The sequence below is a fragment of the Mastigoproctus giganteus genome, chromosome 3, assembly GCF_048544385.1.
Source record: "Mastigoproctus giganteus isolate SK-2022 chromosome 3, ASM4854438v1, whole genome shotgun sequence".
NCBI lineage: Eukaryota > Metazoa > Arthropoda > Arachnida > Uropygi > Thelyphonidae > Mastigoproctus > Mastigoproctus giganteus.
Window position 1 is genome coordinate 120,137,186 of NC_143577.1, and position 17,463 is coordinate 120,154,648.

The 17,463-nt window shown below is 38.1% G+C and overlaps 1 protein-coding gene across 1 annotated transcript in view; it reads right to left on the reverse strand.

Moving 5' to 3' along the window:
- The window catches only part of Ocrl (Oculocerebrorenal syndrome of Lowe), a 529,958-nt gene that overhangs the window by 372,021 nt on the left and 140,474 nt on the right, over window positions 1-17,463 (reverse strand). Inside the window, exon 9 of the mRNA XM_090369405.1 lies at window positions 7,819-7,912. Coding sequence (XP_090225531.1) covers window positions 7,819-7,912 — 94 coding nt within the window. The remainder of the gene's footprint in view (window positions 1-7,818; window positions 7,913-17,463) is intronic.

Sequence of the window (17,463 nt, forward strand, 5' to 3'; positions counted from 1 at the left end):
TGTACTCGCTCAAGCAAATCTATATCCTTTCTAAAATAAAATGAGGCCTCCAGACCTATATGCAGTACTCAAGTTACGGCCTGACCATTGCCTTATACAAAGGAATAATCACCTCCTTTTCCCTACTAGCAAAATTCCTGTATATCATTTGATAACACCCTTTGATCTGCTCTGGCAGCCTGTCTGCACTGCTCAGAAAACTTCATATCTAACTACACAATTACTCCCAGGTCTTTTTCATTTTCTACGACTCTAAGTGTAGTACCATACAGTTGGTACGTTTATCTGGGGTTACTTTTACCCATATGCAGTACTTTGCATTTGTCAATGTTAAACTTCAGTTTCCACTTCTCAGCCCATCTGCCCAACTTTCACAGATCCTGATCATGGGAAATATTAAGTTCAGGCATTATGAAACTTAGTGATAGCAATGTGGTGAAAATGGCTGATTGAAACAGGAAGGAAAGAAAGAACCTGAACCCCAAAGATCTAAGAGTAAAGATACAGTGGTATGTTTCAAGATAGTTTCTCCTCCAGCCTCAATAAATCTAATAATTTTGGAGAAATAAAAATGAAGGGTATAATGAAATTGCTTTCCCTTTAGATTTCAAATAAGTAATGCTTCTCAATTAGAGAAGTCTGCTATTACTTATTTCAATTGACTACTACTATTACTACTACTACCATCACCTCCACCACCACCCAGATGGCACCATTTTAAAGCTATTTGGCTTCTCATCAGTGGTGGCAGGTAAGAGAAGTTTATTTACCCAGAAGTATTTATTTACATCTTATGTGAGATGCCAAAAGATGTACTTATAGACTAATAAAATTTCAGAACAAAAAGCTTCAAACTATGTAAAATTCAAACTATAACACTATTTAGTGCAATTGCATCATTTTACAGCTGAATTTTAAGAAAAACCAAAGTTAATATGTTATGCATCATTATTGTAACACCTCATATTGTGAAATCCATCATGTCACCTTCCCCGTATACTTCAAATAAGTTACACTTCTCCATTATGGTATTAGTGCATACATGCCCAGGGGGCTCACATCTGGTGAGTATGGGCTTGGCAAACCTAGGGTCCCGAGCTAGATATCATCATTCTTCTCTTTCTTGCTTTCTCGGTGATTCCCTTCTACTTCTGACTCTCTCTCATGGTAACACGGTGGTTTTTTTTTTTTTTTTTTGTTGGCTGGCGCAGCATAAGCCTCAGGCTTCCTTGCACCATATGGCTGCTAATAATAATAATAATAATAATAATATTGTTATGGCAATGGCACTAACTCATAAATCTGTATAATAAATTTATTAACTATCACCATACTATCTATACCTATATAATACATTATATATTATATAGGAAGGGCAACAAGATTGGTGAGAGGAATGAAGGGATCCTCTTACCAAGAGAGGCTTAAATTCTGCAAATTGCAGCAGCTGGAGACTAGGCACCTGTGAGGTGATCTGATTGTGGTGTATAAGGCTTCGAATGGGTTGAGCATGCTGAATTAAAATCTATTAATCTTGATAAACTTTATTGTCAATTAAATTGTACTTTTAACTCTATATATATAACGACTTAATCTAACAAATAATTAATACATAACTATAGTGGTACACGTGATACGGAAGTTGTATAAAGGGAACTCGTAGAAAACACTAGATACCGAAAAAAATATATATATAACATAACTGTTTTGGGATATAACTTAAGGATTTAATTTTTGTTTTGAATTTTATTGAATTAAATCGGAATCATGACTCTGACCAGAGCAGCAAAGCAAAAGGCTCAAGCTAATGGGAGTGCTGTGGTTCAGGGGAGAACTGAGGGGGGCAGTTGCCCTCTGAATCACAGTCTATTAAAATGCACTGTTTGCTTGATGTTTGCGGAGCAGTCGGGTACGGGATATGATACTGCCAAGGGGGTTGTCTTTGTGTGTGCACGATGTAAGGAGTGCAAGGAAATCAGGCGACAACTCAGCGTTGTTATGGGCCTTTATGAGAGCTTGAAGGACAGGGTGGATGCCCTCGAAGGAAATAAATTGAGGGGCCCATCAAGCTCTCAGCTGCCCACATCAACGCCAGAGCTTGCACTTGGTCATCAGGCAACACAGAAGCAGCCCCCTAGGCAGAATGCGCTGGTTCCACAGGAACTAGTAGTTGTTGGTGACTCTATTGTCAGGGAAACGGGGAACATCCTTTGTAAAAAGGATAGGTGGAATAGGACCAGGGTATGTCTGCCAGGGGCAAAGGTTGATGACGTTGTAGAGCGGATATCATCTTTTAAGGGCACAAAAGGTGATATAGTTGTACACGTTGGCACTAATGATATTAAGAGTAGGAGACCGGCGGAATTACTTAGCAAGTACAGGTCACTGTTGAAAAAAAGCCGTGAATTAGGGTTGAACTTGAAAGTGTCTGCAATTCTGCCCAGACACGATAGGAGGGAGTATATGATGAGAGCCTTGTCGATCAATTCGGCCCTGGAGGGATTGTGCAAGGCTCAAGGGGTAGAATTTTTTTCAGCCTGGACTGTACTTGTTAACAGGAGAGATTGCTTCTACAGGGATGGGATACACTTAAATAGAAAGGGTGCAAGAATTTTTGCTGATGCTGTCGAGGCAGTGTTAGGTGGGTCGGAAAACTGCTAGTTGGGGGGGATACAAGGACTAATAGATTAACAGTAGCCAGTGGCAGAGGTGGAAGTGATTCTTGCACTGCTTCTATTGAAATGAGCAGAAGTCTGAAAAACAAAATGCAGGATATTTCAGAGACTGCTGGTAGTCATTGCGCTACAGGTAAACACATGGGTTGTGTTAGGGTAGCTAAGAATAGAAAGAGGTGCATGTATACCTGCGTGTACACCAATGCTAGGAGTTTGGTAAATAAATTTGATGAATTTGAGGTATTGCTCAAAACATCAAAGGCAGATATTGTTGGGATATCAGAGACGTGGTGTCACACAGATATAAGTAATGCGGAACTGGAATTTGGGGAATACAATGTGTATAGAAAGGATAGACAGGACAGGAGGGGAGGAGGGGTTATGCTATTAATTAAGAAACACATAAAGTCCAAGGAAGTGAAGCCAGTCGACATCGATGGACAGGGCAGCGTCGAGTCAGTTTGGTGTGACATAAGCATAGGGAAATCAAAATTGAGAGTAGGAGTGTGCTATAGGCCTAATGACTCTGATGAGTATAATAAGATTTTGTACAGGGAAATAGAGTGGGCCAGTAAATCAGAGAGTCTTATAATGGGGGACTTTAATTTCCCAGATATTGACTGGAATTTGTGGGTTGGTCACTCGCACACTAGCAAGGCTTTTGTGGATTTATTGGATGATTGTTTTCTACATCAGCATGTTCGTGAGGCAACAAGAGGGAGCAATACTCTTGATCTGATTATCAGTAGTGATTCTTCATGCATTAAGAACCTGCAGATAAATGAACCACTAGGTGGCAGTGATCACAGTGTGTTGAAGTGGGATTTACTCAAGGAGGTAACTACCATCAGAGGTAAAGGGAAGGGTTTTTGTTTTCGTAAAGGCGACTATGATGGTCTGAGACAGTATTTAAATTCTATACAGTGGGACCAACTGATGATGTTACCAACAGCAAACTCAAAATGGGAAGCATTCAAGGAACTAATCTTCGAGGCTACCAGGCTTTACATACCAACTAAGAAATATTGTTCAAGGTTTAGGCCTAAATGGTTGTCAGATGAACTAATGAGACATGTGGCAGAGAAGAAAAATGCATGGGATACATACAAATTAATGGGTGACATGGAAGCCTATGATAGATATAAGTTGGTCTGTAACCAAGTCACAAAGGAGATTAGGCAGGCAAAGGCAGACTATGAAATATCCTTGGCAAAGGATGCAAAGAAAAACAGAAAAGAGTTCTTTACATACTTGAACTCGAAAAGGAAAGGGATGAATCAGATTGGTCCACTGGATATTGATGGTTCAACAGTTGAGGATCCTGCTCAGGTGGCTAACAATCTAAACGAATATTTTGCAACTACATTCACGCATGAGGAGTTATTCAGGAAGGAGAATGATGTAGGTAAAGTAAACATTGTCAGTGAGCTGGATGATTTTGTAATAACTGAGAGGAAAGTGGAGGAGAGATTGTTGAGGATAAACATAAAAAAGGCACCTGGGGTGGATGGGATCTATCCAGTTATATTAAAGGAGGCAGCAAAGGAAGTATGCAAACCCCTAGCCATAATTATGAGAGCTTCTTTGGACTCAGGGGAGGTACCCATAGACTGGAGATGTGCAAATGTAACCCCAATTCACAAAGGAGGATCAAAGGCTGACACAAGTAATTATAGACCTGTTAGTTTAACTTCTGTTCCAGGTAAATTAATGGAGGCACTGGTTAAAGAAGCACTGCAGGATCATCTAGACAAGAATTCAGTTATAGCTCAGACGCAGCATGGTTTTGTTAAGGGCAGGTCTTGCCTGACCAATTTGATTGGATACTATGATGTAGTCACAAAAGAACTGGATGCAGGGAATAACTTTGATATTATATATTTGGATCTTAGAAAGGCTTTTGATACTGTTGCACATGGAAGACTGCTGCACAAATTGGAGCAGTGTGGCATTGGAGGCAAATTGCTGCTATGGATAAGGGGATGGTTGAGTGGCAGAAGACAGAGAGTGGTAATCAATGGACACTGCTCAACGTGGACTAATGTTATTAGTGGAGTTCCTCAAGGTTCAGTGTTGGGTCCGTTGTTGTTTTCGGTGTTTATGAATGATATTGATGATGGGATATCAAGTTTAATGTCCAAGTTTGCAGATGATACAAAGGTTGGCAGGGTCGTTAAGGACAATACTGACGCTATGCTGCTGCAACAGGATCTGGAAAGGTTGAACAGATGGGCTGAGAGGTGGCAAATGAGGTTTAACATCGACAAATGTAAAGTGCTGCATATGGGAAACAGTAACCCCAGAGCAACGTATCAACTCTGCGGTACTACACTGACAGTGGTGGAGAATGAAAAGGACCTGGGGGTAATTGTGCAGGCAGATATGAAGTTCTCTGAGCAGTGCAGACGAGCTGCAAGAGTAGCTCATGGTGTCTTGTCAATGATATACAGGAATTTTTCTAGCAGGGATAAGGAGGTGATTATTCCCTTGTATAAGGCAATGGTAAGGCCACATCTTGAGTACTGTATACAGGTCTGGAGGCCTCATTTCAAGAAGGATGTAGAGCTGCTTGAACGGGTACAGAGAAGGGCAACAAGATTAGTAAATGGAACAAAGGGTTGCTCTTACGAAGAAAGGCTTAAGTTTTGCAAATTACAGAGTCCGGAGACTAGGCACCGGCGAGGTGATCTGATAGAGGTGTATAAGGCTTTGAATGGTTTGAGCATGCTCAATGCCAATGGGATTCTTCATCTTTCTCAGAATAATCACCTCAGAGGGCATAAATTCAAATTGAGGAAGGACGGATGTCGGATAGATGTGCGGAAATTTGCCTTTGGCCAGCGGGTGGTTGGTTGGTGGAACCGACTTCCATCACTTGTTGTTGAAGTTGATAGCCTAAACAAATTTAAAGCTCAACTGGACAGGTATTTCGAACGAACGGAGGGGTGAAATGGGAGCGGTTTTTTTTTTTTTTTTTTTTGGCTAATGCTGAATAAGCTTGCTTTCTTGCATCATATGCCTCTGCTAATGCTAATGCTAATTCTGATGGGATTCTTCCACTTACTCCGATTACGAACCTTAGGGGGCATATCAAATTGAGGAAAGGCAGTTGTAGAATAGATGTGTGGAAATTTGTCTTTAGCCAGCGGGTGGTTAATTGCTGGAACAAACTTCCATCTGTCTTCGTGGAAGTTGACAGCTTAAATAAATTCAAGGAGGAACTGGACAAACTTTTAGAGGGAATGGTTACGTGAATTTTTTTTTTTTTTTTTTTGTCTTATGCTGCATAAGCTCATATGCTTGCTTTCTTGCATGACATGCCTCTATTACTATTATTATTCCTATTTGCAACACCCAGGAACTGCCATCAGACTGGTAGAGTGTGAACCTTGACTTGTCTGTCCACAGGACTGTTTTCCACTGCTCTACAGTCCAGAATTTGCGCTCCTTACACCATGCTAATCGGCGTCTAGCATTTGTTGAGGTGATCAATGGTTTGTGAACGGCTTCACAACCATTGTAACCCATATCATGGAGTATCCTTCATATTGTACTAGTGTTGACATTAGTCCCAATACTCTCATAGAGGATTTGTGTCACTTGAGATAATGGCAAATTACAATTTGTGCGCACAGTTCATCACAGAATTCTCTTGTCCTGTTCTGTTCTGTTAGTTTTTGGGGTTTACCAAGCCGATTTTTGGCAGATTCAGTCCCATTCCTCTTCCATTTGCATATGATGTCACTAACCATTGACCTAGGGATCTCCAGAGTGACTGCGATGAATGCTTGCTTATATAGCATCCTACATCATTCCACATTGGAAGTCAGTTAATTCTGTTGAACATGTCATCTTGCATGCCCACTTTTTAAATTTTTTGTTTGAAGCCCAGTGTGCATATTTATAGCAGGTTCTGTGACGTGTTGCATGCATAGGACCTGTTTCCCCATCCATGTAGGGGTTTCTGGATATTAAAGCAGTGTATGTATATATAGGGTGTCTCAATTGTTGTTGTTGTCTTTTTTTGGTTTTTAGGAGCATTAGCAACTAAGGCTATATTGCTCCGGGATATGCGGTGGTCATTCCCTGACCTTTCCACATCCTCCGTATTTGGTGGTGACAGGCTCGAACCCCGGTCTAATCAAGAAGCGTGTGCTACGCACTGTTGCTCCTTCCCACCTGGCTACGGAGGCGCCCAGGTGTCTCAATTAAAATTCACCAAGATCTCTCTTGTTTATTTTTATATTTAAGCCATTTGTTGTCTGAACTTTTTTTGTCATATCTGAGTTGAAATTTTTCAATTTAATATTAAAATTGGGCTAAGTATTAGGATTTATATTTTACGATTTCTAAATTTAAATTTTGCCTTATCAACTTTTTTTTTTTTCCCCTGAATGGGAAAGTTGTTCCCCACCATCAGAAAAAAGCGCAACATATACTTTTGCATTTCTTTCTATGCAATGCACATGGTCATTATACTTATTTGTTTGTTAACGTCTGATTACATCATATTTCCCACCATAAGACACAGCATGTACATACAGTATACAAGGAAAAAGCATTACCTTTTTCTTATTTTACAGTATAAGGAAAATTTTGCATGTATATCTTCTTGAATTTTACATAATTTGTTAGCATCTTACTGGAAGAGATTGTTAATCAGTTTTGCACTACAGAAGTACTATGAGAAATGACTGCACGCAACCAAATACAGTGACATTACTCCATGTTTATATTTTGCAAAGCTGGCTAATACAGCATTCTTGAAAGCCAATCTGTTAATAAAAATAAGCAAAAATTCCACCAAATTTAATGTAGATTTATTATTACTTTTTTTTTTTTTTTTTTTTTTTAAAGAAAAGATGGAGAAAAACAAGATTTTGCAATGAGAAAGAGAAATGTTTTGTCACCAAAAATTTTATGACAATGACTGCTGCCAGGTTAAAAATGTAACAAGAAAAAGTATACACTAAGCATTAACATGAATTAATTGGAATACTTATGTCAGATTAAGTACATGACAATTTCATTTCAATTTGTTTGTATAATATGCATTCCACTAAAGTTTGTTATCAGATCTGAACTGTAAAATTATACAACTGCTAACAGTCACAACATACTAAGGTTGAAAAATTGAACACACCTTGACAAATCTGAATTACTATGAGCATTCAGCATAGTAGATTTTTCTGGTTCAGCAACATGAGGATCACAAAGACCATCTTCTAAACTATGCCCTTAAAAAAAATATAGATTATACACAATGGCAGTGGCAACTTATAGACTAGTTCATTCATATATCCCTCCCAGTATTCAAAAGAATCCCTTTTGCTAGATATATGCTAGATAGACCTGACTTATTGCTAGATAAGAATAAAATTAATACCTTGCATATGCGCCATATTTTAAAGGAATTTTCAACTTATAATTGTGGTACTAACTTTTAACATTCAGTAACAAACATCCTAAAATATCTCAGAATAAATCGAACTTTTCAAGAATATTTTATTATCAAATTAAAAACATGATTATTTATTACAGATTAATAAAATAAAATGAATAGTAATTTAAAAAATTATAATAGCAACGCCTCTGGATATAATTCCTGAATTTTAGTTTAGTTTAATTATTAGCAACACCCTTTCTTGCTAATAATTTAATTTTGTTGTTTATCAAGAAGTTATAAAATTATTTTATAAATCTTTGTAAACATATTTTCAGTGCAGACTCTTGATTGGAGTTTTGATTCTACCTTTCATGTCTTATCTTCAATCCAATACCATTTCTTGAAGTTTCTTTAAAAATTCAACAAAACGTTGACTACTGGTAAACACTAAGTTTTGGGTAACTATAATCTAGCTTTATCAAATGATTAGTCCCATATCTGCTAATCTTTCATTGCAAGCACTAAACAAATTTCATAGGTAGTGCAGTGGATATTGTGGCTGCTTTTTTTTGCATTGAACTGAAATGGTTTTAGATGGGTTCAGTTTTTCATTATTGACAAAAGTTGAAGGATACCTCCCATTATGGATGACAGGAACCATTATTAGGTATTTTCACTCTGTGGCTAAGGACTCATGGCTGCTAATAAAACTTATTATTTTTTTTTTTTTGAGTTGTCTGTTGTGCAAATGGACTATGCACTCTGCAGTGCAAATGGACTATCAGAATAGCACATGTTTATTGTATAAAAAAATTTTGCTAGTCTTAGAAACAATCAGGTTATTATTGCATTATATAATGCAGTCATTAGGCTACATTTAAAGTACAGCAGAAGTATTCAACCTTTGTTTTATCATGCCCTTGAAGCATTTCTGAAAGGCTGCATTCCTTCTAATAAAGGGAACATAATTTTTGTTATTTGGTGATATCTATCTCTCAAAATACTTGTTTAAAAGAGGTAAAATTCTGAAATATTACTATATTAGGCATGCACTAAAAATAACCAATGTTTGATTGCATAGTCTGAGTTAGTGCCACCAAGTACAGAATGACTTATTTAATTAATTAATAAATTTATACATGCAGAGGTGAAATGCTAAAGCTATACTATGATAATATAAATGTATGCATAATCTTAGTTGTGGCCCATGACCCAACAAAGCAGTGAGCTAAGTGACAGAGAAATTTTAGGCTACAGGTTACACATGCAAGACAACATAAAAATATTATGCTGGCTTGAATAACGTATGCAGAGATGCAATGCTGAAGCTGCACAATAAGGATATAAATGTACACATACCTTTAGTTGGGACCCACATTCCAGTAAAGCAGTGAACTAATTGATAAGTAAATTTTAGGCCAAAGTAGAGAATTAACTTGTACCAGTTTATAGAAACTGTTTCTGAAATCTTTTCTACAGTAGAGGAGCAAAAGACAAAACTCCGAATTATCAAATGTCTAATGCACATGTTGCTTTACGTCAATTTCAGGTGGCTACTTCTAGGAATGGAGGACTTTCATAAAATACTAGGCATGTTTTTCCATAAAAAATCTCCTAGTTTAAAGTTGTTCAAGCAGTTGACTATTTGTCTTGACTTTGTATTACAATTTCTTACCAACTGGAATAGGATAAGGAATGGCTCAAGAACATCCTGGATGAAACACATTTCACTCTGTTAAGTAGTGTAAACAAATAAAATTGTCATTTGGTCAGATCAACAACTTTCCACTCCACTGGACCATTAGTATTTATTCATATATCATCACAACAGTGCAACACTACAGGTTATTATCTATCCAGGTCCTACTCACTCTGCCAGAGTGAAGAGCACTATTAAAGAATACTTTGTGCAAATTGATGCTCCAGCACATATTGATCAACAAGTCAAGGACCTTAATGAGCAGGCAGGGCTAAATTCCTGTCACTTTCTGTGAATGCGGCCTCCATTTCATACAGGCAATTTCACTGTCTTTACTGTCCACAAGCACAAAGATGGTTATTATTATTAATATCAACCATATGGTGCAAGGAAGCCTGAGGCTTATGCTGCACCGGCCAAAAAAAAAATCCAAGTTATCCTGAGAGAGAGAGAGAGAGAGAGAGAGAGAGAGAGAGAGAAGAAGAAGAAAGAAATCATCAAGAATGATGATATCTAGCTCAGGACCTTAGGTGTGCCAAGCCCATACTCACCAGATGTGAGCCCCTGGACTGAAAGCATGCCTGTGTGGTAAGGTGTTTGAAAGTGATATGGAACTCATTTCTGACATCTTCCAGGATGATAATGAACCATGGCATCAGGCCCCCATTCTGCAGACTGGTTCGAGGAATAGAGTGAACATATCACCCTGGTTGAATGATAATTAATTCACACAATAAAATGACCTGAGAACAGTCAATAACCCAATCCAATTGAAAATTGTTGGAACAAAATGGATGTTTCAGTAATGCAAAAGAAACCAAAAACACTTAGAGATCTGCAGGAGACATTAACCCGTGTTTGGTACTATGAGATTTCCCGGGAATACATTCAGAATCCTATCCAGTCGATACCACAACAACATGCAGTAATCATCAAAGCCAGTGAGCCAAACAAAATATTTTTATGCATTTTGTTGTGTTTTTTTGGTTATACAGCTGCTGTCATCCTGCCCAATGCCATACCTACAAAGTAATGAAAAAAAAAATCACTGCTTTCATAGAATTTTTATTATTATATGAACCATATGTAACATGCTGTTATTTTGGAGGAAAAAAAATTATTTCATTGTATATTTCCCATAAAGCATTAAAGTAAATTTTTCTGCAATTAAAAGGGTTTAGGGCTGAAAGCCTAAAGAAATTTACTAGATGAACAAGTTTGTGCAAAGCATCAATTCATTTCATAGTAAATTTCCCACAGACTGAGGCCTTCAGTTCTAAACCCATTTTTTGGCCTTTAATAACACTATCTGACATCTCTCTTATTGGGAATTAGCATTACCATTAGTAGGGCATATGATGCAAGAAAGCAAGCTTATATATCAGCAGACAAAAAAAAAAAAAAAAAAAAAAACACCCTTCCCATTTCACCCATCCATTCACTCCAAATGTTTGTCTAGTTCTGCCTTGAACTTATTTAAGTTGCTGACCTCCACTACAACAGATGGAAGTTTGTTCCAACTATCAACCACCTGCTGGCTAGAGGCAAATTTCTGTACATCTATTCTACAATTGTCTTTCCTCAAAGAGTCCAAGGAAGCTTTCATAATTATGGCTAAGGGTTTGCTTACTTCCTTTGCTGGGTCCTTTCTTATGTTTAACCTTCCTTATGTTTAACTTCAACAATTTCTCCTCCACTTTGATCTCAGTTATTACAAAATCACTTAGCTCCCTGTCAGAGTTTGATAAACTTCTGGTATTCCCCTCTTTGAATAACTCTTCATGTGTGAATGCAGATGCAAAATACTCATTCAGTTTATCAGCTACCTGAGCATGTTCATCAATAATCAAACCGTCTATGTTAAGTGGACCAATCTGATTCATCCCTTTCCTTTTAGAGTTTACATAAGTAAAGAACTCTTTGCTGTTTTTCTTTGCATCCTTTGTCAAAGATTTCTCGTAACCTGCCTTCACCTGCCTAACCTCCTTGTGACTTGATTACACAGTGGCTTATATCTGCCATAGGCTTCCGTGTCGTGTGATAATTTTTATGCATACCCATGAATTTTTCTTCTCTGCCACAAGCCACATTAATTCATCTGATATCTATTTAGACTTAAACCTTGGACAGTACTTCTTAGTTGGTATTAAAAGTCTAGTACCCTCTAAGATTAAGAGTTAAACTTCATAACTGGGTTGTCACTCATTGTGTCACTGATGTATCACATTGTATACTTACCCGCCCACTGATAAGAAGTCAACAAGCTTTAAAGCAGTACCATCTGGGTGGTGGTAACTGCCAAGAATAAGTAGCATTAGTCTTCTCTACTGGGGAAGTGTTGCTTATTCAAGGTAGTGCAATAACAGGCAATTGATTGTGAAGGTGTTCACAACATGAAATATAACAAAAACAATGTGATACCTACTTTGGTGATTTACTATGAATTTAAAATGATGCTTTGCATTAACTTGTTTGTCTAGTTTTATATGTGTATTGTTATTACTTATTTATGTTCTTTCAGCTATTTCTAAAAGACTGGCTACAGTGTAAGGACAAACAACCTAAAAAAGGAGGCACTGCAATTTTTTTGAGCGCTACTGTAACCTGCCACTGTGTTTCTATAATGAAGCACCTCTGCAAAGCCAGTCACATACACTGATCAACAAACTTACTGGATCACCACATAATCTATTGAAGAATCTACCATATCAATATTCAGTACCCACTGTGACCACATGAAAACACACATTCATGTAATGATGTGCAGGTGCAAATTACGAAGTTCTTCAACAAATACAAGCTGAGAATCTGCAGACTGATGCATGCAACCATTTTGTTAAATATCTGACTATAGTAAAGGTGAAGTATGTGAAAATGTCATCACATATAAATTTTCCTGAATCTACCACCTGAACAGTCACTGGAAACTAGGGGCAGGACAGTCACAATACCAAGTTGAGGCATGGCTTGGTGTGTCACAAAGTGTTCTTAACAGGTTACCAAACTGGATCCAAGAAATTCAGACTGTTTACAATTGTTCATGTCAGAGCAACAGAACAAAACACTGTCAGGGCCATTGTGCTCGCTCTCTCTCTCAATCATCACAGACATGAATTTTATGATGTTATTGCTGGGATTTTAGGTGCATTAGCAACTTGGACCATACTGCATCACTGTAAATTATAACCATACCACATGAACAGTTATCGGAGACTAAAAGCCCATGAACACTGTCTGTTCACAGGCCAATTAGCAAATTGTACAGGATGAAAAATCCAGAATAACTCACAGGGGAAACTTCTACCCCATTTGTCTTAGATTAGCCACTACAACCACTCTTGATGCTAATGCATCACTGCATTGACATCAAGGGCTTGAATTTAATAAGTGCTGTAAGAAGAGTAGAGGTGGCAGTTGAAGATATTTATTTTCTCAGTTACACATATGAAATAGGAGAAGGAATATACAGACTAAGAGATTAATAGCAGCCACAGGCAGGAGTGTAAGTAATTCTTGCATTTCTTCTTGGAGCATGCAGCAGCCTGGAAAGCAAGGTGTTGGGGATTACGAACATGGAACAAACAAATACATGTCTGTGTTAAGGTTAATAACAGTAAAAAATCTTTCTATTTTAGATGATTTAGGAGAAGTCCAGTTGGACTGCTTCCTAAAATTAACTCATCCACACCTCATTGGTAAGCCCTGTTACATCACTTTGATATCAACGAAAGTGTAGAGTGGTTCCTCTTCAAGATGCGAGGTCAGCCTTTGAAGAAGAAAAGGCCAAACTCTCCAGCACTTTATTAAATATGACAACAAGACAAAATAAATGACCTTCAGTCCCGAGTAGCTTTCACTCTCCCTCTTACAGCACCAAGAGGATCAGAGTGAAAGTAGAGGGTGCAAAGAATCTCTGGGTATGACCAGACTGCCATGCATGGAAACTGAACTTGGCCTGTTACAATGTAAGATCGATCATCAGTGAAAATGGGATATTAGAGCTGGAAAAGGAATTAGAAGATGTGAATTGTAATATCAGCAATTTGGCTGAAAGAAAAAGAAATGAATCACTTACAAATTTATTGTGGAAATCTGCTGTACACCAATGTTTGTTTGTTGTTTGGTTTTTAGGAGCATTAGCAACTAAGGCCATATTGCTCTGGGATATGCGGTGGTCATTCCCTGACCTTTCCGCATCCTCCGTATTTGGTGGTGACGGGTCTAATCAAGAAGTGTGTGCTACGCACTGCTGCTCCTTCCCACCTGGTTACGGAGGCACCTGTACACCAATGGAAACAGTGAAAAGAGTGAAGGTGAAGTTGGCTTTCTGGTCGATAAAGATATTAAAAACAACATTTTGGAATTAAAAAGTATATCACCAAGGGTGTCAAGACTGCTACTCAGAATTTCTAAGAGGTACAAACTAAAGGTCATAATGATATATGCACCAACATCGAGCCATGATGATGAAAAGGTGGAAGAAATGTACATCGAAATTGAGAGATTTATAGATGAACAGAAAACTCACTACACCATCATTATGGGGGACTTCAATGCTTAGGTTGGAAAGAGACAAAACAGCACAGAAATGGAAACTATAGGAAATTTTGAAATTAATGAAAGAAATGATGACTTGTGCAATTTACAGAATCTCAAGGAATGTCAGTAATACAAATATTTTTCAAGAAAAGGGTGAACAGAAAATGGACATGAAAGAGCCCAAATGGATTAACAACTAATGAAATTGACTTCATCCTCAATAACAGAAGATATATTGTGAACAATGTTACTGTCCTGAATAAGGTAAATGTTGGATGTCATCCCACAGATTGGTAAGATGCACACTTGTATAGATGTATGAAAAGAAAGAAAAAAAAAACTGACTTGAGTAAATAATACAAAGGTCGCTGAGATAACAGAAGATGAGAAAAAGCAGTATGTATTGGAACTTAGGAACAAGTTTGAGCTAACGCAGACCTTTCAGGACCAAGATATCGACGAGAATACAACTTGATACAAAGTGATAAAGCCCAAGTAATCTACAGGTAAAAAGAAATCCACAGAAGAAAAAATTAAACACTTGTCATGATGAACCGAAGAAGAAAAATGAAGAGAAAGATAAACACTGACACAGACAAAATTGAGTATATTGAGTTGTGCAAAGTCATTAGAAAGAAACTCAGAGAGGACATAAGAAGATTTAGCATTAGCTTTGTTTTGATTGTTTGCTTAAGAGTTTTATGGCACATTAGCATCTGTGGCTATAATTGGCCAAGTAAAGTTACCATTATTATTATTATCATTAGCCATATGACGAAAGGAAACTTGAGGCTTATGCTCCACCAGCCAAAAAAATTTTGAGTACCCTGAGAGAGAGAGAGAAGTAGGAGGGAACCACCAAAAAAGAGAAGAATGATGATATACAGCTCAGGACCCTGGGTGTGCCAAGACCATACTCAAAAATGTGAGCCCCTGGGGTTCAATGATGCAAGAAAGCAAGCTTCTGTAGCATTAGCAAAAACATTCCCATTTCACCCATCCATTCAATCCAAATGTTTATCTAGTTCTGCTTTGAACTTATTTAAGTTGTTGACCTCCAGTACAACGAATGAAAGTTTGTTCCAACAATCAACCACCTGCTGGCTAAAGGCAAATTTCCACACATCTATTGTACAACTGTCATTCCTCAATTTGAATTTATGTCTCCTCACATGATTAATCTGAGCAAGAGGAATAATCCAATCAGCATTGAGCTTTCTCAAAACATTTAAGGTCTTATACACCTCAATCAGATCACCTCGCAGGTGCCTAGTCTCCAGATGCTGCAATTTGCTCAACTTAAGCCTTTCTTAGTAACAGCAAAACTTTGTTCCATTCACCAATCTCTTTGCCCTTCTCTGTACTTGTTCCAGGAGCTCTACAGAAGAGATCCTTCCTAAAATGAGGCATTAGCATTAGTAGAGGCATGTGATGCAAGAAAGCAAACTTATGCAGCATCAGCCAAAAAAAACTTCCACTTCATCCCTCCGTTCATTCGAAATGTCCAGCTGAGCCTTAAATTTATTTAGGCTATCAACTTCCACAACAAGAGATGGAAGTCTGTTCCATCAACCAACTACCTGCTGGCTAAAGGCAAATTTCCACACATCATCTATCCTGCATCTGTCTTTCCTCAATTTGAATTTATGCCCTCTCAGGTGATTATTCTGAGCAACTAGTCTCCAGACACTGTAATTTGCAAAACTTAAGCCTTTCTTCATAAGAGCAACCCTTTGTTCCACTCACTAATCTTGTGGCCCTTCTCTGTACTCGTTCCAGCAGCTCTACATCCTTCTCGAAATGTGGCCTCCAGACCTGTAGACAGTACTCAAGGTGTGGCCTAACCATTGCCTTATACAAGGGAATAATCACCACCTTATCCCTGCTAGAAAAATTCCTCTATATCATTGACAAGATACCATGAGCTACTCTTGCAACCTGTCTGTACTGCCGGCACAATTAGCCCCAGGTCCTTTTCATTCTCTCCCACTGTCAGTGTAGTACCACAGTGTTGATACATTGCTCTGGGGTTGCTGTTTCCCATAGTACTTTACATTTGTCAATGTTAAACTTCATTTGCCACCTCTCAACCTTTCCAGATCCTGTTGCAGCAGCATAGCATCAGTAGTGTCCTTAACAACCCTGCCAACCTTTGTATAGTCTGCAAACTTGGACATTAAGCTTGATATACTATCATCAATATTATTTATAAATACAGAAAACAATAATGGACCCAACACTGAACCCTGAGGGACACCACTAATAACATTAGTCCACGATGAGCAGTGTCCATTGATTACCACTCTATGTCTTCTCCCCCTCCAGACCTGTAGCAGTCTGGAGGGGGAGACTACACCTCACCATTGCCTTATACAAGGGGACATTCAACTCCTTTTCCCTGCTGGGAAAATTCCTGCATATTATTGACAAGACACCATGAGCTACTCTTGCAGCCTGTCTCCACTGCTCAAAAACATCATGCCTGACTGCACAATTGCACCCCGGTCTTTTTTAATTCTCCGCTGCCCTTAGTTGGTATGTTACTTTCGGGTTACTGCTAACCCTATGCAGTACTTTACATTTGTCAATGTTAAACTTCAGTTGCCGCCTCCCAGCCCATCTGCTCAACTTTTCTAGATGCTGTTGCAGTAGTGTGCATTAACAACCCTGCCAATCTTCGTATCATCTGTAAACTTGGACATTAACCCTGATATACCTTGCACACTATCATTGATAAATATAGAAAATAACAATGGACCCAACACCAAACACTGGGGAATTCCACTAATAACATTAGCCATGAAGAGAAGTCCATTTAACACAAGAAATGTAGAACAACCATTCTACATTTATTCAGCAGCCATGAGCAGTAATACAGAAAGACAAGTGATACTGAATCTAAAGAACAGTGATGGTGTACTTATAAATAGAAGAGAAGGCATAATTCAAATAGCAGAAGAATATTATAAAGTTATAATATTATATAGTAGGGGTGAGGAAATGATGCCAGCAGTGGGGAAGTTGGATCACAAATTAGCAACACATACGTCATACCTGATATCCTTCCTGATACGGTAGAACGTGCACCGAAGAAAATGAAGAAGCAAAAAGACCCAGGTGAAGATGACGTTAATGTAGAGTTATTAAAATTGGGAGGAAGAGAC